The 24,263-nt window shown below is 43.8% G+C and overlaps 1 protein-coding gene across 1 annotated transcript in view; it reads right to left on the reverse strand.

The window, feature by feature from the left end:
• LOC110513407 (solute carrier family 15 member 1-like) overlaps nucleotides 1-24,263 on the reverse strand; it is a 69,211-nt gene that overhangs the window by 36,817 nt on the left and 8,131 nt on the right. Inside the window, exons 3-11 of the mRNA XM_036972496.1 lie at nucleotides 19,115-19,199; nucleotides 18,560-18,701; nucleotides 17,367-17,486; nucleotides 17,097-17,196; nucleotides 14,788-14,878; nucleotides 10,405-10,488; nucleotides 10,196-10,278; nucleotides 5,733-5,819; nucleotides 4,376-4,465 (exon numbers count right to left, since the gene is read on the reverse strand). Of these exons, the coding sequence (XP_036828391.1) occupies nucleotides 4,376-4,465; nucleotides 5,733-5,819; nucleotides 10,196-10,278; nucleotides 10,405-10,488; nucleotides 14,788-14,878; nucleotides 17,097-17,196; nucleotides 17,367-17,486; nucleotides 18,560-18,701; nucleotides 19,115-19,199 (882 nt within the window). The remainder of the gene's footprint in view (nucleotides 1-4,375; nucleotides 4,466-5,732; nucleotides 5,820-10,195; nucleotides 10,279-10,404; nucleotides 10,489-14,787; nucleotides 14,879-17,096; nucleotides 17,197-17,366; nucleotides 17,487-18,559; nucleotides 18,702-19,114; nucleotides 19,200-24,263) is intronic.

Raw genomic sequence — 24,263 nt, forward strand, 5'->3', positions numbered from 1 at the left:
AGTCTTAGGGGTTAGGGGTTAGGGGTTAGGGTGAGTAGTCTTAGGGGTTAGGGTGAGTAGTCTTAGGGGTTAGGGTGAGTAGTCTTAGGGGTTAGGGTGAGTAGTCTTAGGGGTTATGGGTTGGGTTAGTGGTTAGGGTGAGTAGTCTTAGGGGTTAGGGTGAGTAGTCTTAGGGGTTAGGGTGAGTAGTCTTATGGGTTAGGGTGAGTAGTCTTAGGGGTTAGGGGTTAGGGTGAGTAGTCTTAGGGGTTAGGGGTTAGGGTGAGTAGTCTTAGGGGTTAGAGGTTAGGGGTTAGGGGTTAGGGTGAGTAGTATTAGGGGGTAGGGGTTAGGGTGAGTAGTCTTAGGGGTTAGGGTGAGTAGTCTTAGGGGTTAGGGGTTAGGGTTAGGGGTTAGGGGTTAGGGTGAGTAGTCCTAGGGGTTAGGGTTAGGGTGAGTAGTCTTAGGGGTTAGGGTGAGTAGTCTTAGGGGTTAGGGGTTAGGGTGAGTAGTCTTAGGGGTCAGGGGTTAGGGTGAGTAGTCTTAGGGGTTAGGGTTTAGGGTGAGTAGTCTTAGGGGTTAGGGGTTAGGGTGAGTAGTCTTAGGGGTTAGGGATTAGGGTGAGTAGTCTTAGGGGTTAGGGGTTAGGGTGAATAGTCTTAGGTGTTAGGGGTTAGGGTGAGTAGTCTAAGGGGTTAGGGGTTAGGGTGAGTAGTCTTAGGGGTTAGGGGTTAGGGGTTAGGGTGAGTAATCTTAGGGGTTAGGGTGAGTAGTCTTAGGAGTTAGTGGTTAGGGTGAGTAGTCTTAGGGGTTAGAGGTTAGAGGTTAGGGTGAGTAGTCTTAGAGGTTAGGGTGAGTAGTCTTAGGGGTTAGAGTGAGTAGTCTTAGGGGTTAGGGGTTAGGGTGAGTAGTATTAGGGGTTAGGGCTTAGGGTGAGTAGTCTTAGGGGTTAGGGGTTAGGGGTTAGGGTGAGTAGTCTTAGGGGTTAGGGGTTAGGGTGAGTAGTCTTAGGGGTTAGGGGTTAGGGGTTAGGGTGAGTAGTCTAAGGGGTTAGGGGTTAGGGTGAGTAGTCTTAGGGGTTAGGGGTTAGGGTGAGTAGTATTAGGGGTTAGGGGTTAGGGTGAGTATTCTTAGGGGTTAGGGGTTAGGGTGAGTAGTCTTAGGGGTTAGGGGTTAGGGGGTAGGGTGAGTAGTCTTAGGGGTTAGGGGTTAGGGTGAGTAGTCTTAGGGGTTAGGGGTTAGGGTGAGTAGTCTAAGGGGTTATGGGGTTAGGGGGTAGGGTGAGTAGTCTTAGGGGTTAGGGGTTAGTGTGAGTAGTCTTATGTGTTAGGGGTTAGGGTGAGTAATCTTAGGGGTTAGGGGTTAGGGAGAGTAGTCTTAGGGGTTAGGGGTTAGGGTGAGTAGTCTTAGGGGTTAGGGGTTAGGGAGAGTAGTCTTAGGGGTTAGGGGTTAGGGTGAGTAGTCTTAGGGGTTAGGGGTTAGGGTGAGTAGTCTTAGGGGTTAGAGTTTAGGGGTTAGGGTGAGTAGTCTTAGGGGTTAGGGGTTAGGTTGAGTAGTCTTAGGGGTTAGGGGTTAGGGTGAGTAGTCTTAGGGGTTAGGGTGAGTCGTCTTAGGGGTTAGGGTGAGTAGTCTTGGGGTTAGGGTGAGTAGTCTTAGGGGTTAGGGGTTAGGGTGAGTAGTCTTAGGGGTTAGGGTGAATAGTCTTAGGGGTTAGGGTGAATAGTCTTAGGGGTTATGGGTTAGGGTGAGTAGTCTTAGGGGTTAGGGGTTAGGGTGAGTAGTCTTAGGGGTTCGGGGTTAAGGTGAGTAGTCTTAGGGGTTATGGGTTGGGTTAGGGGTTAGGGTGAGTAGTCTTAGGGGTTAGGGTGAGTAGTCTTAGAGGTTAGGGTGAGTAGTCTTAGAGGTTAGGGTGAGTAGTCTTAGGAGTTAGGGGTTAGGGTTAGGGGTTAGGGTGAGTAGTCTTAGGGGTTAGGGGTTAGGGTGAGTAGTCTTAGGGGTTAGGGGTTAGGGTGAGTAGTCTTAGGGGTTAGGGGTTAGGGTGAGTAGTCTTAAGGGTTAGGGTGAGTAGTGTTAGGGGTTAGGGGTTAGGGTGAGTAGTCTTAGGGGTTAGGGGTTAGGGTGAGTAGTCTTAGGGGTTAGGGTGAGTAGTGTTAGGGGTTAGGGGTTCGGGTGAGTAGTCTTAGGGGTTAGGGTGAGTAGTCTTAGGGGTTAGGGGTTAGGGTGAATAGTCTTAGGGGTTAGGGGTTAGGGGTTAGGGTGAATAGTCTTAGGGGTTAGGGTTTAGGGTGAGTAGTCTTAGGAGTTATAGGTTAGGGTGAGTAGTCTTAGGGGTTAGGGGTTAGGGTGAGTAGTCTTAGGGGTTAGGGGTTAGGGTGAGTAGTCTTTGGGGTTAGGGATTAGGGTGAGTAGTCTTAGGGGTTAGGGGTTAGGGTGAGTAGTCTAAGGGGTTAGGGTTTAGGGTGAGTAGTCTTAGGGGTTAGGGGTTAAGGGTTAGGGTGAGTAGTCTTTGGGGTTAGGGATTAGGGTGAGTAGTCTAAGGGGTTAGGGTTTAGGGTGAGTAGTCTAAGGGGTTAGGGGTTAGGGTGAGTAGTCTAAGGGGTTAGGGGTTTGGGTGAGTATTCTTAGGGGTTAGGGGTTAAGGGTTAGGGTGAGTAGTCTTAGGGGTTAGGGGTTAGGGTGAGTAGTCTTAGGGGTTAGGGGTTAGGGTGAGTAGTATTAGGGGTTAGGGGTTAGGGTGAGTAATCTTAGGGGTTAGGGGTTAGGGTGAGTAGTCTTAGGGGTTAGGGGTTAGGGTGAGTAGTCTTAGGGGTTAGGGGTTAGGGTGAGTAGTATTAGGGGTTAGGGGTTAGGGTGAGTAGTCTTAGGAGTTAGGGGTTAGGGTGAGTAGTCTTAGGGGTTAGGGGTTAGGGTGAGTAGTATTAGGGGTTAGGGGTTAGGGTGAGTAGTCTTAGGGGTTAGGGGTTAGAGTGAGTAATCTTAGGGGTTAGGGGTTAGGGTGAGTAGTCTTAGGGGTTAGGGATTAGGGTGAGTAGTCTTAGGGGTTAGGGGTTAAGGGTTAGGGTGAGTAGTCTTAGGGGTTAGAGTGAGTAGTCTTAGGGGTTAGAGTGAGTAGTCTTAGGGGTTAGGGGGTTGGGGGGTAGGGTGAGTAGTCTTAGGGGTTAGGGGTTAGGGTGAGTAGTCTTAGGGGTTAGGGGTTAGGGTGAGTAGTATTAGGGGTTAGGGGTTAGGGTGAGTAGTCTTAGGAGTTAGGGGTTAGGGTGAGTAGTCTTAGGGGTTAGGGGTTAGGGTGAGTAGTATTAGGGGTTAGGGGTTAGGGTGAGTAGTCTTAGGGGTTAGGGGTTAGAGTGAGTAATCTTAGGGGTTAGGGGTTAGGGTGAGTAGTCTTAGGGGTTAGGGATTAGGGTGAGTAGTCTTAGGGGTTAGAGTGAGTAGTCTTAGGGGTTAGGGGGTTAGGGGGTAGGGTGAGTAGTCTTAAGGGTTAGGGGTTAGTGTGAGTAGTCTTATGTGTTAGGGGTTAGGGTGAGTAATCTCAGGGGTTAGGGGTTAGGGAGAGTAGTCTTAGGGGTTAGGGGTTAGGGTGAGTAGTTTTAGGGGTTAGGGGTTAGGGTGAGTAGTCTTAGGGGTTAGAGGTTAGGGGTTAGGGTGAGTAGTCTTAGGCGTTAGGGGTTAGGGTGAGTAGTCTTAGGGGTTAGGGTGAGTAGTCTTAGGGGTTAGGGGTTAGGGTGAGTAGTCTTAGGGGTTATTTTAAGGGTTACGGGGTAGTTTAGGGGTTCCCAACATGTGGGTAGGTTCAAATCTACCTTCATAATTCCATGAATTTTTCAAACCAGCACCGGGTACCGTCAGATGAATTGTCTCATGGTGCCAAAGAGGCTCTCGCCCTGCCACCTTTCACTGCCGATGCGGAACATCGGCGGACGATTGGATTGAGACACAGCCAATGCAAAAAATATATCTATCTTAAATTGATATCTGTACCATAAACAGATCTGTCTAGCTGAAACCGATCTATCTAGCTGAAACCGATCTATCTAGCTGAAACCGATCTATCTAGCTGAAACCGATCTATCTAGCTGAAACTGATCTCTCTAGTTGAAACAGATCTATCTAGCTGAAACCGATCTATCTAGCTGAAACGGATCTATCTAGCTGAAACCGATCTCTCTAGCTGAAACGGATCTATCTAGCTGAAACGGATCTCTCTAGCTGAAACTGATCTCTCTAGCTGAAACTGATCTGTCTAGCTGAAACTGATCTGTCTAGCTGAAACTGATCTGTCTAGCTGAAACTGATATCTCGAGCTGAAACAGATATCTCTAGATTAAACTGACACATTTTGATAGGGATTTTTTCATTATGTTACTTAGATGGATGGGTTTAGAGTTAGGGTTCTTACCTGTTGGTCAAACAGAGTCCAGAACATGGGAAGGGGGATGTAGAGAAACAGAACCTTCAGCACCATCTTCACCTGGGCCACCAGCAATTTCTGGAGGAGAGGAGGAGGAAAGTGGAGGACGGGCAGGAGGAGGAGAGAGGAGAGAAGGAGGAGGAGAGAGGAGGACGGGAAGAGGAGAGAAGAAAGGAGAGGAGGAGGAGAGAGGAGGATGAGGAGGAGGAGAGCAGAAAGGAGAGGAGGAGGAGAGAGGAGGCCGGGAGGAGGAGGAGGAGAGCAGAAAGGAGAGGAGGAGGAGAGAGGAGGATGGGAGGAGGAGGAGAAAGGAGAGAAGAAGGAGGAGGAGAGAGGAGGATGGGGAGGAGGAGGAGAGAGGAGAGGAGAAGGAGGAGGACGGGAGGAGGACGGGAGGAGGAGGATGGGAGGAGGAGGAGAAAGGAGAGAAGAAGGAGGAGGAGAGAGGAGGATGGGGAGGAGGAGGAAAGCAGAAAGGAGAGGATGAGAGAGGAGGATGGGAGGAGGAGGAGAGCAAAAAGGAGAGGAGGATGGGAGGAGGAGGAGAAAGGAGAGAAGAAGGAGGAGGAGAGAGGAGGATGGAGAGGAGGAGGAGGAGAGAGGAAAGGAGAAGGAGGAGGAGAAGGAGGAGGAGAGAGCAGGACAGGAGGAGGAGGAGAGCAGAAAGGAGAGGAGGAGGAGAGAGGAGGATGGGAGGAAGAGGAGAGCAGAAAGGAGAGGAGGAGGAGAGACGAGGACGGGAGGAGGAGGAGAGAGGAGGATGGGAGAAGGAGGAGAGCAGAAAGGAGATGAGGAGGAGAGAGGAGGACGGGAGGAGGAGAGCAGAAAGGAGAGGAGGAGGAGAGAGGAGGACGGGAGGAGGAGAGAGGAGGATGGGAGAAGGAGGAGAGTAGAAAGGAGAGGAGGACGGGAGGAGGAGAGCAGAAAGGAGAGGAGGAGGAGAGAGGAGGATGGGAGGAGGAGAGCAGAAAGGAGAGGAGGAGAGAGGAGGATGGGAGGAAGAGGAGAGAGGAGGACGGGGAGGAGGAGGAGAGAGGAGAGAAGGAGGAGGAGAGAGGAGGACGGGGAGGAGGAGGAGAGCAGAGAGGAGAGAGGACGGGAGGAGGAGAGAGGAGAGAAGGGGAAGGAGAGAGGAGGATGGGAGGAGGAGAGCAGAAAGGAGAGGAGGAGGAGAGAGAAGGAGAGCAGAGAGGAGAGGAGAAGGAGGAAGAAGAGGAGAGGAAGGATTTATTAATGAGTTCTCTGTGTTGTAAACATCCTTCAGTTGACTTTCATTTTCAACAGTTTTATGAACTGCTAATTTGGTTGTGCTGGTTTTCCCATTGGCCGATGAACATGGCCCTACGTCATATTTCTCATGGGCCCAGTCCATCCAGTGTTCTCTCTTAGGGAACGTCTTGCTGCGATGTCTGAAGCGGTTCTTTATGGCAAACTAGAGAGGAGCGAAAGAACACAAAAACACTTAATAGCTCTGCTGAAAACCAGACATTGTTGTTGAATATCACATTCACTTCCTGTAGAGTTTCACATGGAAAGATATGACACTGTAAGTCTTCTAATGTCTGTATTTTATTACTGTCTCATCCCTTACTGTCTGTGTGTTATCTGACTGTCTAACCTCCTTACTGTCTGTATGTTACTAGACTGTTTTACCTCCTTACTGTCTGTATGTTATTAGACTGTCTCATCCCTTACTGTCTGTATGTTATTAGACTGTCTTACCCCCCTTACTGTCTGTATGTTATTAAACTGTCTCATCCCTTACTGTCTGTATGTTATTAGACTGTCTCATCCCTTACTGTCTGTATGTTACTAGACTGTCTTACCCCCCTTACTGTCTGTATGTTATTAAACTGTCTCATCCCTTACTGTCTGTATGTTATTAGACTGTCTCATCCCTTACTGTCTGTATGTTACTAGACTGTCTTACCACCTTACTGTCTGTATGTTATTAGACTGTCTCATCCCTTACTGTCTGTATGTTATTAGACTGTCTTACCCCCCTTACTGTCTGTATGTTATTAAACTGTCTCATCCCTTACTGTCTGTATGTTATTAGACTGTCTCATCCCTTACTGTCTGTATGTTACTAGACTGTCTTACCCCCCTTACTGTCTGTATGTTATTAAACTGTCTCATCCCTTACTGTCTGTATGTTATTAGACTGTCTCATCCCTTACTGTCTGTATGTTACTAGACTGTCTTACCACCTTACTGTCTGTATGTTATTAGACTGTCTCATCCCTTACTGTCTGTATGTTACTAGACTGTCTTACCACCTTACTGTCTGTATGTTATTAGACTGTCTCATCCCTTACTGTCTGTATGTTATTAGACTGTCTTACCCCTTACTGTCTGTATGTTATTAGACTGTCTTACCCCTTACTGTCTGTATGTTATTAGACTGTCTCATCCCTTACTGTCTGTATGTTATTAGACTGTCTTATCCCTTACTGTCTGAATGCTATCTGACTGTCTTAACCCTTACTGTCTGTATGTTATTAGACTGTCTTACCCCTTACTGTCTGTATGTTATTAGACTGTCTTACCCCTTACTGTCTGTATGTTATTAGACTGTCTTACCCCTTACTGTCTGTATGTTATTAGTCTGTCTCATCCCTTACTGTCTGTATGTTACTAGACTGTCTTACCCCCTTACTGTCTGTGTGTTATTAGACTGTCTTACACCCTTACTGTCTGTATGTTATTAGTCTGTCTCATCCCTTACTGTCTGTATGTTATTAGACTGTCTTACCCCCTTACTGTCTGTATGTTATTAGTCTGTCTCATCCCTTACTGTCTGAATGCTATCTGACTGTCTTACCCCCTTACTGTCTGTATGTTATTAGACTGTCTCATCCCTTACTGTCTGTATGTTACTAGACTGTCTTACCCCCTTACTGTCTGTATGTTATTAGACTGTCTTACCCCCTTACTGTCTGTATGTTATTAGTCTGTCTCATCCCTTACTGTCTGTATGTTACTAGACTGTCTTACCCCCTTACTGTCTGTATGTTATTAAACTGTCTCATCCCTTACTGTCTGAATGCTATCTGACTGTCTTACCCCCTTACTGTCTGTATGTTATTATACTGTCTCATCCCTTACTGTCTGTGTGTTATTAGACTGTCTCATCCCTTACTGTCTGTGTGTTATTTGACTGTCTTACCCCCTTACTGTCTGTATGTTACTAGACTGTCTTACCTCCTTACTGTCTGTGTGTTATTAGACTGTCTTATCCCCTTACTGTCTGTATGTTATTAGACTGTCTTACCCCTTACTGCCTGTATGTTATTTGACTGTCTTACCCCCTTACTGTCTGTATGTTATTAGACTGTCTTACCTCCTTACTGTCTGTATGTTATTAGACTGTCTCATCCCTTACTGTCTGTATGTTACTAGACTGTCTTACCCCCTTACTGTCTGTATGTTATTAGACTGTCTCATCCCTTACTGTCTGTATGCTACTAGACTGTCTCATCCCTTGCTGTCTGTATGTTACTAGACTGTCTCAACCCTTACTGTCTGTATGTTATTAGACTGTCTTATCCCCTTACTGTCTGTATGTTACTAGACTGTCTTACCCCCTTACTGTCTGTATGTTATTAGTCTGTCTCATCCCTTACTGTATGTATGTTACTAGACTGTCTCATCCCATACTGTCTGTATGTTATTAGACTGTCTTATCCCCTTACTGTCTGTATGTTATTAGACTGTCTTACCCCCTTACTGTCTGTATGTTATTAGACTGTCTTATCCCCTTACTGTCTGTGTGTTATTTGACTGTCTTACCCCCTTACTGTCTGTATGTTATTAGTCTGTCCCATCCCTTACTGTCTGTATGTTACTAGACTGTCTTACCCCCTTACTGTCTGTATGTTATTAGACTGTCTTACCCCCTTACTGTCTGTATGTTATTAGTCTGTCTCATCCCTTACTGTCTGTATGTTACTAGACTGTCTTACCCCCTTACTGTCTGTATGTTATTAGACTGTCTTATCCCTTACTGTCTGAATGCTATCTGACTGTCTTACCCCCTTACTGTCTGTATGTTATTAGACTGTCTTATCCCTTAATGTCTGAATGCTATCTGACTGTCTTACCCCCTTACTGTCTGTATGTTATTAGACTGTCTCATCCCTTACTGTATGCTACTAGACTGCCTTACACCCTTACTGTCTGTATGTTATTAAACTGTCTTATCCCTTACTGTCTGAATGCTATCTGACTGTCTTACCCCCTTACTGTCTTTATGTTATTAGACTGTCTTATCCCTTACTGTCTGAATGCTATCTGACTGTCTTACCCCTTACTGTCTGTATGTTATTAGACTGTCTCATCCCTTACTGTCTGTATGTTATTAGACTGTCTCATCCCTTACTGTCTGTATGTTATTAGACCGTCTTACCCCCTTACTGTCTGTATGTTATTAGACTGTCTCATCCCTTACTGTATGCTACTAGACTGCCTTACACCCTTACTGTCTGTGTGTTATTAGACTGTCTCATCCCTTACTGTCTGTATGTTATTAGACTGTCTTACCCCCTTACTGTCTGTATGTTATTAGTCTGTCTCATCCCTTACTGTCTGTATGTTATTAGACTGTCTTACCCCCTTACTGTCTGAATGTTATTAGTCTGTCTCATCCCTTACTGTCTGTATGTTATTAGTCTGTCTCATCCCTTACTGTCTGTATGTTATTAGACTGTCTTACCTCCTTACTGTCTGAATGTTATCTGACTGTCTCATCCCTTACTGTCTGTGTGTTATTAGACTGTCTTACCCCCTTACTGTCTGTATGTTACTAGACTGTCTTACCTCCTTACTGTCTGTGTGTTATTAGACTGTCTCATCCCTTACTGTCTGTGTGTTATTTGACTGTCTTACCCCCTTACTGTCTGTATGTTACTAGACTGTCTTACCTCCTTACTGTCTGTGTGTTATTAGACTGTCTTATCCCCTTACTGTCTGTATGTTATTAGACTGTCTTACCCCTTACTGCCTGTATGTTATTTGACTGTCTTACCCCCTTACTGTCTGTATGTTATTAGACTGTCTTACCTCCTTACTGTCTGTATGTTATTAGACTGTCTCATCCCTTACTGTCTGTATGTTACTAGACTGTCTTACCCCCTTACTGTCTGTATGTTATTAGACTGTCTCATCCCTTACTGTCTGTATGCTACTAGACTGTCTCATCCCTTGCTGTCTGTATGTTACTAGACTGTCTCAACCCTTACTGTCTGTATGTTATTAGACTGTCTTATCCCCTTACTGTCTGTATGTTACTAGACTGTCTTACCCCCTTACTGTCTGTATGTTATTAGACTGTCTTATCCCCTTACTGTCTGTGTGTTATTTGACTGTCTTACCCCCTTACTGTCTGTATGTTATTAAACTGTCTCATCCCTTACTGTCTGTATGTTACTAGTCTGTCTCATCCCTTACTGTATGTTATTAGACTGTCTCATCCCTTACTGTCTGTATGTTATTAGTCTGTCTCATCCCTTACTGTATGTTATTAGACTGTCTTATCCCCTTACTGTCTGTATGTTACTAGACTGTCTTACCCCCTTACTGTCTGTATGTTATTAGTCTGTCTCATCCCTTACTGTATGTATGTTACTAGACTGTCTTACCCCCTTACTGTCTGTATGTTATTAGTCTGTCTCATCCCTTACTGTATGCTACTAGACTGTCTTACCCCCTTACTGTCTGTGTGTTATTAGACTGTCTCATCCCTTACTGTCTGTATGTTATTAGACTGTCTTACCCCCTTACTGTCTGTGTGTTATTAGACTGTCTTACCCCGATACACTTGCAGACCTCCAGCATAATGTTGCCTTTAGGAGCAGTCTTGTTGTACATGCCACTGCCCATAATGAACACGACTGTGGAAACACAGAAAGACGTCCACCTCTGTTAACTAGACAGAGACAGAGTTCAGATCAATACTGATGGTTGATAGAGGCAAGGAGAGGAAGGAAGCTCCTCCATGTAGTGGTAACAGTACTCACTGAGAGCCACCACCATGAGGGCTGCAGGGACGCCGAAGGCCAGAGGATAACACTTCTGTTGGGAGTGGATACCACACTCCTGACCTGGAGGAGGGAACACACATGCTTCTGGCTCACTGCGCTATTGGATGGAGGAACTGGCCCTATTGCACAGGCATAACCATAGCCAAGTCTGACCAGGCATTGTGTTAGTTTAGAGTTAGTAATGTAAAGTCTGACCAGGTATTGTGTTAGTTGAGAGTTAGTAATGTAAAGTCTGACAAGGTATTGTGTTAGTTTAGGGTTAGTAATGTAAACTCTGACCAGGTATTGTGTTAGTTTAGAGTTAGTAATGTAAAGTCTGACCAGGTATTGTGTTAGTTTAGAGTTAGTAATGTAAAGTCTGACCAGGTATTGTGTTAGTTTAGGGTTAGTAATGTAAAGTCTGACCAGGTATTGTGTTAGTTTAGGGTTAGTAATGTAAACTCTGACCAGGTATTGTGTTAGTTTAGGGTTAGTAGTAGTCAAGTCTGACCAGGTATTGTGTTAGTTTAGAGTTAGTAATGTAAAGTCTGACCAGGTATTGTGTTAGTTTAGAGTTAGTAATGTAAAGTCTGACCAGGTATTGTGTTAGTTTAGGGTTAGTAATGTAAAGTCTGATCAGGTATTGTGTTAGTTTAGAGTTAGTAATGTAAAGTCTGACCAGGTATTGTGTTAGTTTAGAGTTAGTAATGTAAAGTCTGACCAGGTATTGTGTTAGTTTAGGGTTAGTAATGTAAAGTCTGACCAGGTATTGTGTTAGTTTAGGGTTAGTAATGTAAAGTCTGACCAGATATTGTGTTAGTTTAGAGTTAGTAATGTAAAGTCTGACCAGGTATTGTGTTAGTTTAGGGTTAGTAATGTAAAGTCAGACCAGGTATTGTGTTAGTTTAGGGTTAGTAATGTAAACTCTGACCAGGTATTGTGTTAGTTTAGGGTTAGTAATGTAAAGTCTGACCAGGTATTGTGTTAGTTTAGAGTTAGTAATGTAAAGTCTGACCAGGTATTGTGTTAGTTTAGGGTTAGTAATGTAAAGTCTGACCAGGTATTGTGTTAGTTTAGGGTTAGTAATGTAAAGTCTGACCAGGTATTGTGTTAGTTTAGGGTTAGTAGTAGTCAAGTCTGACCAGATATTGTGTTAGTTTAGAGTTAGTAATGTAAAGTCTGACCAGGTATTGTGTTAGTTTAGGGTTAGTAATGTAAAGTCTGACCAGGTATTGTGTTAGTTTAGGGTTAGTAATGTAAAGTCTGACCAGGTATTGTGTTAGTTTAGGGTTAGTAGTAGTCAAGTCTGACCAGATATTGTGTTAGTTTAGGGTTATGGTCGTACCTCTGAGGATGGGTGTAATGACAGTAAACAGGATAACAGGTATTGTGTTAGTTTAGAGTTAGTAATGTAAAGTCTGACCAGGTATTGTGTTAGTTTAGAGTTAGTAGTAGTCAAGTCTGACCAGGTATTGTGTTAGTTTAGGGTTAGTAATGTAAAGTCTGACCAGGTATTGTGTTAGTTTAGGGTTAGTAATGTAAACTCTGACCAGGTATTGTGTTAGTTTAGGGTTAGTAGTAGTCAAGTCTGACCAGGTATTGTGTTAGTTTAGAGTTAGTAATGTAAAGTCTGACCAGGTATTGTGTTAGTTTAGAGTTAGTAATGTAAAGTCTGACCAGGTATTGTGTTAGTTTAGGGTTAGTAATGTAAAGTCTGATCAGGTATTGTGTTAGTTTAGAGTTAGTAATGTAAAGTCTGACCAGGTATTGTGTTAGTTTAGAGTTAGTAATGTAAAGTCTGACCAGGTATTGTGTTAGTTTAGGGTTAGTAATGTAAAGTCTGACCAGGTATTGTGTTAGTTTAGGGTTAGTAATGTAAAGTCTGACCAGATATTGTGTTAGTTTAGAGTTAGTAATGTAAAGTCTGACCAGGTATTGTGTTAGTTTAGGGTTAGTAATGTAAAGTCAGACCAGGTATTGTGTTAGTTTAGGGTTAGTAATGTAAACTCTGACCAGGTATTGTGTTAGTTTAGGGTTAGTAATGTAAAGTCTGACCAGGTATTGTGTTAGTTTAGAGTTAGTAATGTAAAGTCTGACCAGGTATTGTGTTAGTTTAGGGTTAGTAATGTAAAGTCTGACCAGGTATTGTGTTAGTTTAGGGTTAGTAATGTAAAGTCTGACCAGGTATTGTGTTAGTTTAGGGTTAGTAGTAGTCAAGTCTGACCAGATATTGTGTTAGTTTAGAGTTAGTAATGTAAAGTCTGACCAGGTATTGTGTTAGTTTAGGGTTAGTAATGTAAAGTCTGACCAGGTATTGTGTTAGTTTAGGGTTAGTAATGTAAAGTCTGACCAGGTATTGTGTTAGTTTAGGGTTAGTAGTAGTCAAGTCTGACCAGATATTGTGTTAGTTTAGGGTTATGGTCGTACCTCTGAGGATGGGTGTAATGACAGTAAACAGGATAACAGGTATTGTGTTAGTTTAGAGTTAGTAATGTAAAGTCTGACCAGGTATTGTGTTAGTTTAGAGTTAGTAGTAGTCAAGTCTGACCAGGTATTGTGTTAGTTTAGGGTTAGTAGTAGTCAAGTCTGACCAGGTATTGTGTTAGTTTAGAGTTAGTAATGTAAAGTCTGACCAGGTATTGTGTTAGTTTAGAGTTAGTAATGTAAAGTCTGACCAGGTATTGTGTTAGTTTAGAGTTAGTAGTAGTCAAGTCTGACCAGGTATTGTGTTAGTTTAGGGTTAGTAATGTAAAGTCTGACCAGGTATTATGTTAGTTTAGGGTTAGTAATGTAAACTCTGACCAGGTATTGTGTTAGTTTAGAGTTAGTAATGTAAAGTCTGACCAGGTATTGTGTTAGTTTAGAGTTAGTAATGTAAAGTCTGACCAGGTATTGTGTTAGTTTAGAGTTAGTAATGTAAAGTCTGACCAGGTATTGTGTTAGTTTAGGGTTAGTAATGTAAAGTCTGACCAGATATTGTGTTAGTTTAGAGTTAGTAATGTAAAGTCTGACCAGATATTGTGTTAGTTTAGAGTTAGTAATGTAAAGTCTGACCAGGTATTGTGTTAGTTTAGAGTTAGTAGTAGTCAAGTCTGACCAGGTATTGTGTTAGTTTAGGGTTAGTAATGTAAAGTCTGACCAGGTATTATGTTAGTTTAGGGTTAGTAATGTAAACTCTGACCAGGTATTGTGTTAGTTTAGAGTTAGTAATGTAAAGTCTGACCAGGTATTGTGTTAGTTTAGAGTTAGTAATGTAAAGTCTGACCAGGTATTGTGTTAGTTTAGAGTTAGTAATGTAAAGTCTGACCAGGTATTGTGTTAGTTTAGGGTTAGTAATGTAAAGTCTGACCAGATATTGTGTTAGTTTAGAGTTAGTAATGTAAAGTCTGACCAGGTATTGTGTTAGTTTAGAGTTAGTAGTAGTCAAGTCTGACCAGGTATTGTGTTAGTTTAGGGTTAGTAATGTAAAGTCTGACCAGGTATTGTGTTAGTTTAGGGTTAGTAATGTAAAGTCTGACCAGGTATTGTGTTAGTTTAGGGCTAGTAATGTAAAGTCTGACCAGATATTGTGTTAGTTTAGAGTTAGTAATGTAAAGTCTGACCAGGTATTGTGTTAGTTTAGAGTTAGTAATGTAAAGTCTGACCAGGTATTGTGTTAGTTTAGGGTTAGTAATGTAAAGTCTGACCAGATATTGTGTTAGTTTAGAGTTAGTAATGTAAAGTCTGACCAGGTATTGTGTTAGTTTAGAGTTAGTAGTAGTCAAGTCTGACCAGGTATTGTGTTAGTTTAGGGTTAGTAATGTAAAGTCTGACCAGGTATTGTGTTAGTTTAGGGTTAGTAATGTAAAGTCTGACCAGGTATTGTGTTAGTTTAGGGTTAGTAATGTAAAGTCTGACCAGGTTTTGTGTTAGTTTAGGGTTAGTAGTAGTCAAGTCTGACCAGGTATTGTGTTAGTTTAGGGTTAGTAATGTAAAGTCTGACCAGGTATTGTGTTAGTTTAGAGTTAGTAATGTAAAGTCTGACCAGGTATTGTGTTAGTTTAGGGTTAGTAATGTAAAGTCTGACCAGGTATTGTGTTAGTTTAGAGTTAGTAATGTAAAGTCTGACCAGGTATTGTGTTAGTTTAGGGTTAGTAATGTAAAGTCTGACCAGGTATTGTGTTAGTTTAGGATTAGAAATGTAAAGTCTGACCAGGTATTGTGTTAGTTTAGAGTTAGTAATGTAACGTCTGACCAGGTATTGTGTTAGTTTAGGGTTAGTAATGTAAAGTCTGACCAGGTATTGTGTTAGTTTAGGGTTATGGTCGTACCTCTGAGGATGGGTGTAATGACAGTAGACAGGAGAACAGGTATTGTGTTAGTTTAGGGTTATGGTCATACCTCGGAGGATGGGTGTAATGACAGTAGACAGGAGACTACCAGCGTTGATTGACAGGTAGAAGATGGAGAAGAACGTGCTCCTCTGTTTCTCCTGGAGAATGTATTTTCAGGAGGACAGGAGGACAGGAGGACAGGAAGACAGGAGACATGGACAGGAGGACAGGAGACAGGAGGACAGGAGGACAGGAAGACAGGAGACATGGACAGGAGGACAGGAGACAGGAGGACAGGAGGACAGGAGAACAGGAGGACAGGAAGACAGGAGACATGGACAGGAGGACAGGAGGACAGGAGACATGGACAGGAGGACATGAGGACAGGTGACATGGACAGGAGGACATGAGGACAGATGACATGGACAGGAGGACAGGAGACAGGAGGACAGAAGGACAAGAGGACAGGAGACATGGACAGGAGGACAGAAGGACAAGAGGACAGGAGACATGGACAGGAGGACAGAAGACATGGACAGGAGGACAGGAGTACAGGAGACATGGACAGGAGGACAGGAGACATGGACAGGAGGACAGGAGACATGGACAGGAGGACAGGAGACATGGACAGGAGGACAGGAGGACAGGAGACATGGACAGGAGGACAGGAGACAGGAGGACAGAAGGACAAGAGGACAGGAGACATGGACAGGAGGACAGGAGACATGGACAGGAGGACAGGAGACATGGACAGGAGGACAGGTGGACAGGAAGACAGGAAGACAGGAGGACAGGAGACATGGACAGGAGGACAGGAGGAAAGGAGACATGGACAGGAGGACAGGAGGACAGGAGGACAGGAGGACAGGAGGACAGGAGGAGGACAGGAGACATGGACAGGAGGACAGGAGGACAGGAGACATGGACAGGAGGACAGGAGGACAGGAGACATGGACAGGAGGACAGGAGACATTTACAGGAGGATAGGAGGACAGGAGGACAGGAGGAGGACAGGAGACATGGACAGGAGGACAGGAGGACAGGAGACATGGACAGGAGGACAGGAGGACAGGAGACATGGACAGTAGAACAGGAGGACAGGAGACATGGACAGGAGGACAGGAGGACAGGATACATGGACAGGAGGACAGGAGACATGGACAGGAGGACAGGAGGACAGGAGACATGGACAGGAGGACAGGAGGACAGGATACATGGACAGGAGGATATGAGGACAGGAGGACAGGAGGAGGACAGGAGACATGGACAGGAGGACAGGAGGACAGGAGACATGGACAGGAGAACAGGAGGACAGGAGACATGGACAGGAGGACAGGAGGACAGGATACATGGACAGGAGGACAGGAGGACAGGAGACATGGACAGGAGGACAGGATACATGGACAGGAGGACAGGAGGACAGGAGGACAGGAGGACAGGAGACATGGACAGGAGAACAGGAGGACAGGAGACATGGACAGGAGAACAGGAGGACAGGAGAACAGGAGGACAGGAGACATGGACATGAGATCAGGAGGACAGGAGAACAGGAGGACAAGAGACATGGACAGGGGGACAGGAGGACAGGAGACATGGACAGGGGGACAGGAGGACATGAGACATGGACAGGAGACATGGACAGGAGAACAGGTTTAGAACTGCAAACATCTGACCTTGGCATTTGTATCTAACCATAGCTAGCAGCACCATCTATCTGCTGGAGATTCAAGGTGTTTAGATTAATCCACAATCAGCAACATGATGCTCTATAACCTTTGACCTAAATGCACCTTCCAGTAGGTAACCAGGGTTAATGGTTATTAAACAACCATCTGGGATGTGTTCTGCTGGCTCAGCACTGATAATGACTGAAGTCACGTTGATAAACCATGCTGATCACTACTTCCTGAGTCTGGAGTCTACACTACTGTAAAGACAGAGGTCGGTAGAGACAGAATCTAAAATGGAGTCTACACTATTGTAATGACTGAGGTCAGTAGAGACAGACTCTAACCGGAGGTCAGTAGAGACAGACTCTAACCGAGGTCGGTAGAGACAGACTCTTACCGAGGTCGGTAGAGACAGACTCTAACCGAGGTCGGTAGAGACAGACTCTAACCGAGGTCGGTAGAGACAGACTCTAACCGAGGTCGGTAGAGACAGACTCTAACCGAGGTCGGTAGAGACAGACTCTAAAATAGAGTCTAAACTACCGTATAGACCGAGGTTGGTAGAGACAGACTCTAAAATCGAGTCTACACTACTGTAAAGACCGAGGTTGGTAGAGACAGACTCTAAAATTAAGTATACACTACAGTAATGACCGAGGTCGGTAGAGACAGACTCTAAAATGGCTGCTCCGCTAGCGTTACCAACCTGGTGGTCTTCAAACTGGTCTCCTCCAAAGGCAGCGACACAGGGTTTGATGCCCCCCGTCCCCAGAGCGATGAGGAACAGGCCAACCATAGACATGGCACTGAGGGGAGAGAACAGCACATCACTTATCAGTTCAACTAATGGAACTCATATCATAGCAGTTGAGTCAACATGAATTGACTAAGTTTACACAACTCAAATATTTTTACAATGCTGTTGTACAGGCTTATATAGGATGTTGTGTTTGGGGTGCACAGCAGATGAACTCACACATGGAAGGTCATGTTGTCAGGGGTCCCGTCCCTGTCTGTGTCTGTGATGTCGTGTATGGCGCTTACTGCCATGACGACCTGTCCCACCGTATAGACGATGGATAAATAGACAATAGTCCTGGGGAAAGAGAGAGAGGAGAGAGAGAGGAGAGAGAGAGAGGAGAGATAGAGGAAAGAGAGAGGAGAGAGAGAGAGGAGAGAGAGGAGAGAGAGGAAAGAGAGAGAGGAAAGAGAGAGGAGAGAGAGAGAGGAGAGAGAGAGGAGAGAGAGAGAGGAAAGAGAGAGGAGAGAGAGAGAGGAGAGAGAGAGGAGAGAGAGAGGAGAGAGAGAGGAAAGAGAGAGAGGAGAGAGAGGAAAGCGAGAGAGGAGAGAGAGAGGAAAGAGAGAGGAGAGAGAGAGAGGAGAGAGAGAGGAGAGAGAGAGGAAAGAGAGAGAGGAGAGAGAGAGGAGAGAGAGGAAAGAGAGAGAGGAGAGAGAGAGGAGAGAGAGAGGAAAGAGAGCGAGAGAGAGAGGAGAGAGAGAGGAGAGAGAGAGGAAAGGGAGAGAGGAGAGAGAGAGGAAAGAGAGAGAGGAGAGAGAGAGGAAAGATAGAGAGGAGAGAGAGAGGAAAGAGAGAGAGGAGAGAGAGAGGAAAGAGAGCGAGAGAGAGGGGAAAGAGAGAGAGAGAGAGAGAGAGAGAGAGAGGAAAGAGAGAGAGAAGAGAGAGAGGAGAGAGGAAAGAGAGAGAGGAGAGAGAGAGGGAGAGAACAATTCGAAAACAAACCCAATCTTGATAAACTCCCATATCTACTGGGTTAAATTCCACAGTGTGCCATCACAGCAGCATGATTTGTGACCTGTTGCCACAAGAAACGGGCAACCAGTGAAGAACACACACCATTGCAAATACAACCCATATTTATGTTGATTTATTTTCCCTTTTGTACTTTAACCATTTGGACATCATTAAAAAACTGTAAATATACATAATATGGAACTTTTGTGAGTATTATGTTTACTCTTCATTTTTTATTTAACTTTTCTATATTATCTATTTCATTTGTTTTTGCAAAGTAAAAAGTGTGTGAGGGGGAGAAAAACGAATGAAAGGGATTTACCAGGAGGGCAGACAACTACAAGCGAGGGAACTACAATCCCCAGATATCCTATAGAAGATCAGATAATATGTGGATGTACTGGGTTTGGACTCACTTGAACTTCCCCAGCCAGGAGTCTGCCACTATGGCCCCCAGTATAGGAGTCAGGTAGCAGAGAGCGATGAAGGTGTGATAGATAGAGGTGGCCAGGTCATCATCCCACTTCAGGAAATACCTGAAGTACAGGACCAACACCGCTACGGGGGGACAACAGAACCACTCAATATGTCCATCTACAGGACCAGTCCTTAACATTGGTCAATGAAATGTAACTACCAAAGACTTATTTACATTCTGTAGTAAACACTGCTATTTGTCAACATAGAGAGGTGTGATTGGCTCAGCTCTCTGCTATTTGTCAACAGAGAGAGGTGTGATTGGCTCAGCTCTCTGCTATCTGTAAACATAGAGAGGTGTGATTGGCTCAGCTCTCTGCTATCTGTCAACATAGAGAGGTGTGTTGTGTGATTGGCTCAGCTCTCTGCTATCGGTCAACATAGAGAGGTGTGATTGGCTCAGCTCTCTGCTATCTGTCAACATAGAGAGGTGTTTTGTGTGATTGGCTCAGCTCTCTGCTATCGGTCAACATAGAGAGGTGTGATTGGCTCACCTCGCATGCCATAGTAGGAGAAACGTTCACAGAACTCATTGACCACGATGAAGAAGATACTGAGAGGATACCCGCACACATCCACCTGGACACAGAGTAGCAGACACATTTGGAGTTGACCTTTATTTGACCAAATCAAATCACATTTTATTTGTCAAATACACTTGTTTAGTAGACGTTATTGCGGGTGTAGCGAAATGCTTGTGTTTCTAGCTCCAACAGTGCAGTAATATCTAACTATTCACAACAACACACATAATATACTCAAATCTAAAAGTAAAAGAATGGAATTAAAAAATATATAAATATTAGCACGAGCAATGTGGGAGTGGCGTTGACTAACACACAGTAGAATAGAATACAGTAAATACAGTAGAATAGAATACAGTAAATACATATGAGATGAGTAGCAGTATGTAAACAGTATTAAAGTCACTAGTTAGTAAATACTGTAGAATGGAATACAGTAAATACATATGAGATGAATAGCAGTATGTAAACAGTATTAAAGTGACTAGTTAGTAAACACAGTAGAATAGAATACAGTAAATACATATGAGATGAGTGGCAGTATGTAAACATTATTAAAGTGACTAGTTAGTAAACACAGTAGAATAGAATACAGTAAATACATATGAGATGAGTAGCAGTATGTAAACAGTATTAAAGTGACTAGTTAGTAAACACAGTAGAATAGAATACAGTAAATACATATGAGATGAGTAGCAGTATGTAAACAGTATTAAAGTGACTAGTTAGTAAACACAGTAGAATAGAATACAGTAAATACATATGAGATGAGTAGCAGTATGTAAACAGTATTAAAGTGACTAGTTAGTAAACACAGTAGAATAGAATACAGTAAATACATATGAGATGAGTAGCAGTATGTAAACAGTATTACAGTGACTAGTTAGTAAACACAGTAGAATAGAATACAGTAAACACAGTAGAATAGAATACAGTAAATACAGTAGAATAGAATACAGTAAATACAGTAGAATAGAATACAGTAAATACAGTAGAATAGAATACAGTAAACACAGTAGAATAGAATACAGTAAATACATATGAGATGAGTTTTATTTATTTTATTTTATTTCACCTTTATTTAACCAGGTAGGCTAGTTGAGAACACCTTTATTTAACCAGGTAGGCTAGTTGAGAACACCTTTATTTAACCAGGTAGGCTAGTTAAGAACACCTTTATTTAACCAGGTAGGCTAGTTGAGAACACCTCTATTTAACCAGGTAGGCTAGTTGAGAACAAGTTCTCATTTGCAACTGCGACCTGGCCAAGATAAAGCATAGCAGTGTGAGCAGACAACACAGAGTTACACATGGAGTAAACAATTAACAAGTCAATAACACAGTAGAAAACAAAGGGGGAGTCTATATACAATGTGTGCAAAAGGCATGAGGTAGGCGAATAATTACAATTTTGCAGATTAACACTGGAGTGATAAATGATCAGATGGTCATGTACAGGTAGAGATATTGGTGTGCAAAAGAGCAGAAAAATAAATAAATAAAAACAGTATGGGGATGAGGTAGGTGAAAATGGGTGGGCTATTTACCAATAGACTATGTACAGCTGCAGCGATCGGTTAGCTGCTCAGATAGCAGATGTTTGAAGTTGGTGAGGGAGATAAAAGTCTCCAACTTCAGCGATTTTTGCAATTCGTTCCAGTCACAGGCAGCAGAGTACTGGAACGAAAGGCGGCCAAATGAGGTGTTGGCTTTAGGGATGATCAGTGAGATACACCTGCTGGAGCGCGTGCTACGGATGGGTGTTGCCATCGTGACCAGTGAGCTGAGATAAGGCGGAGCTTTACCTAGCATGGACTTGTAGATGACCTGGAGCCAGTGGGTCTGGCGACGAATATGTAGCGAGGGCCAGCCGACTAGCGCATACAAGTCGCAGTGGTGGGTGGTATAAGGTGCTTTAGTGACAAAACGGATGGCACTGTGATAGACTGCATCCAGTTTGCTGAGTAGAGTGTTGGAAGCCATTTTGTAGATGACATCGCCGAAGTCGAGGATCGGTAGGATAGTCAGTTTTACTAGGGTAAGCTTGGCGGCGTGAGTGAAGGAGGCTTTGTTGCGGAATAGAAAGCCGACTCTTGATTTGATTTTCGATTGGAGATGTTTGATATGAGTCTGGAAGGAGAGTTTGCAGTCTAGCCAGACACCTAGGTACTTATAGATGTCCACATATTCTAGGTCGGAACCATCCAGGGTGGTGATGCTAGGCGGGCATGCGGGTGCAGGCAGCGATCGGTTGAAAAGCATGCATTTGGTTTTACTAGCGTTTAAGAGCAGTCGGAGGCCACGGAAGGAGTGTTGTATGGCAGTACAACTGTATTGTATAAACTGTACTGTATAAACAGTATTAAAGTGACTAGTTAGTAAACACAGTAGAATAGAATACAGTAAATACATATGAGATGAGTAGCAGTATGTAAACAGTATTAAAGTGACTAGTTAGTAAACACAGTAGAATAGAATACAGTAAATACATATGAGATGAGTAGCAGTATGTAAACAGTATTAAAGTGACTAGTTAGTAAACACAGTAGAATAGAATACAGTATATACAGATGAGATGAGTAGCAGTATGTAAACAGTATTAAAGTGACTAGTGTTCCATTATTAAAGTGTTGTGTCGTCTGCAAACTTGATGATTGAGTTGGAGGCGTGCTTGGCCATGCAGTCATGGGTGAACAGGGAGTACAGGAGGGGGCCCCTGTGTTGAAGATCAGCGAAGTGGAGATTATGTTTCCTACCTCCAACACCTGGGGGCGGCCCGTCAGGAAGTCCAGGACCCAGTTGCACAGCAGGGTGGGATTGAGACCCAGGGCCTCGAGCTTAATGATGAGCTTGGAGGGTACTTCTTACATAGGTATTCGTCTTGTCCAGATGGGATAGGGCAGTGTGCTGCTCAATGGCAATTGCATCGTCTGTGGACCTGTTGGGGCGGTATTCAAACTGAAGTGGATCTAAGGTGTCAGGTAAGGTGGAGGTGATATGATCCTTAACTAGTCTCTCAAAGCACTTCATGATGACAGTATTGAGTGCTACGGGGTGATAGTCATTCAGTTCAGTAATCTATGACTTCTTGGGTTAAGGAACAACGGTGGCCATCTTGAAACATGTGGTGACAGCAGACTGGGATAGGGAGAGATTGAATATGTCCGTAAACACTCCAGCCAGCTGGTCTGGTCATGCTCTGAGGACGCGGCTAGGGATGCCGTCTGGGCCGGCAGCCTTGCGAGGGTTAACACGTTTAAATGTCTTAAATGTCGGTGTCCGTGATGTGACTGGTCTTCCCTTTGTAATCCGTGATTGTCTGTAGACTGGTCTTCCCTTTGTAATCCGTGATGTGACTGGTCTTCCTTTTGTAATCTGTGATTGTCTAGACTGGTCTTCCCTTTGTAATCTGTGATTGTCTAGACTGGTCTTCCCTTTGTAATCCGTGATTGTCTAGACTGGTCTTCCCTTTGTAATCCGTGATTGTCTGTAGACTGGTCTTCCCTTTGTAATCCGTGATTGTCTGTAGACTGGTCTTCCCTTTGTAATCTGTGATTGTCTGTAGACTGGTCTTCCCTTTGTAATCTGTGATTGTCTGTAGACTGGTCTTCCCTTTGTAATCCGTGATTGTCTAGACTGGTCTTCCCTTTGTAATCCGTGATTGTCTAGACTGGTCTTCCCTTTGTAATCCGTGATTGTCTGTAGACTGGTCTTCCCTTTGTAATCCGTGATTGTCTGTAGACTGGTCTTCCCTTTGTAATCTGTGATTGTCTGTAGACTGGTCTTCCCTTTGTAATCTGTGATTGTCTGTAGACTGGTCTTCCCTTTGTAATCCGTGATTGTCTAGACTGGTCTTCCCTTTGTAATCCGTGATTGTCTAGACTGGTCTTCCCTTTGTAATCCGTGATTGTCCGTAGACTGGTCTTCCCTTTGTAATCTGTGATTGTCTAGACTGGTCTTCCCTTTGTAATCTGTGATTGTCTAGACTGGTCTTCCCTTTGTAATCCGTGATTGTCCGTAGACTGGTCTTCCCTTTGTAATCCGTGATTGTCTAGACTGGTCTTCCCTTTGTAATCTGTGATTGTCTAGACTGGTCTTCCCTTTGTAATCTGTGATTGTCTGTAGACTGGTCTTCCCTTTGTAATCCGTGATTGTCTAGACTGGTCTTCCATTTGTAATCCGTGATGTGACTGGTCTTCCCTTTGTAATGCATGATTGTCTGTAGACTGGTCTTCCCTTTGTAATCTGTGATTGTCTGTAGACTGGTCTTCCCTTTGTAAACTGTGATTGTCTGTAGACTGGTCTTCCCTTTGTAATCTGTGATTGTCTAGACTGGTCTTCCCTTTGTAATCTGTGATTGTCCGTAGACTGGTCTTCCCTTTGTAATCTGTAATTGTCTCTAGACTGGTCTTCCCTTTGTAATCTGTGATTGTCTCTAGACTGGTCTTCCCTTTGTAATCCGTGATTGTCTGTAGACTGGTCTTCCCTTTGTAATCCGTGATTGTCTGTAGACTGGTCTTCTCTTTGTAATCCGTGATGTGACTGGTCTTCCCTTTGTAATCCGTGATTGTCTGTAGACTGGTCTTCCCTTTGTAATCCGTAATTGTCTAGACTGGTCTTCCCTTTGTAATCCGTGATGTGACTGGTCTTCCCTTTGTAATCTGTGATTGTCTGTAGACTGGTCTTCCCTTTGTAATCCGTGATTGTCTGTAGACTGTTCTTCCCTTTGTAATCCGTGATTGTCTGTAGACTGGTCTTCCCTTTGTAATCCGTGATTGTCTAGACTGGTCTTCCCTTTGTAATCCGTGATGTGACTGGTCTTCCCTTTGTAATCTGTGATTGTCTGTAGACTGGTCTTCCCTTTGTAATCCGTGATTGTCTAGACTGGTCTTCTCTTTGTATTCTGTGATTGTCTAGACTGGTCTTCCCTTTGTAATCCGTGATTGTCTGTAGACTGGTCTTCCCTTTGTAATCCGTGATTGTCTGTAGACTGGTCTTCCCTTTGTAATCCGTGATTGTCTAGACTGGTCTTCTCTTTGTAATCTGTGATTGTCTAGACTGGTCTTCCCTTTGTAATCCGTGATTGTCTAGACTGGTCTTCTCTTTGTAATCTGTGATT

The sequence above is a fragment of the Oncorhynchus mykiss genome, unplaced genomic scaffold, assembly GCF_013265735.2.
Source record: "Oncorhynchus mykiss isolate Arlee unplaced genomic scaffold, USDA_OmykA_1.1 un_scaffold_164, whole genome shotgun sequence".
In the NCBI taxonomy this organism is placed as follows: domain Eukaryota; kingdom Metazoa; phylum Chordata; class Actinopteri; order Salmoniformes; family Salmonidae; genus Oncorhynchus; species Oncorhynchus mykiss.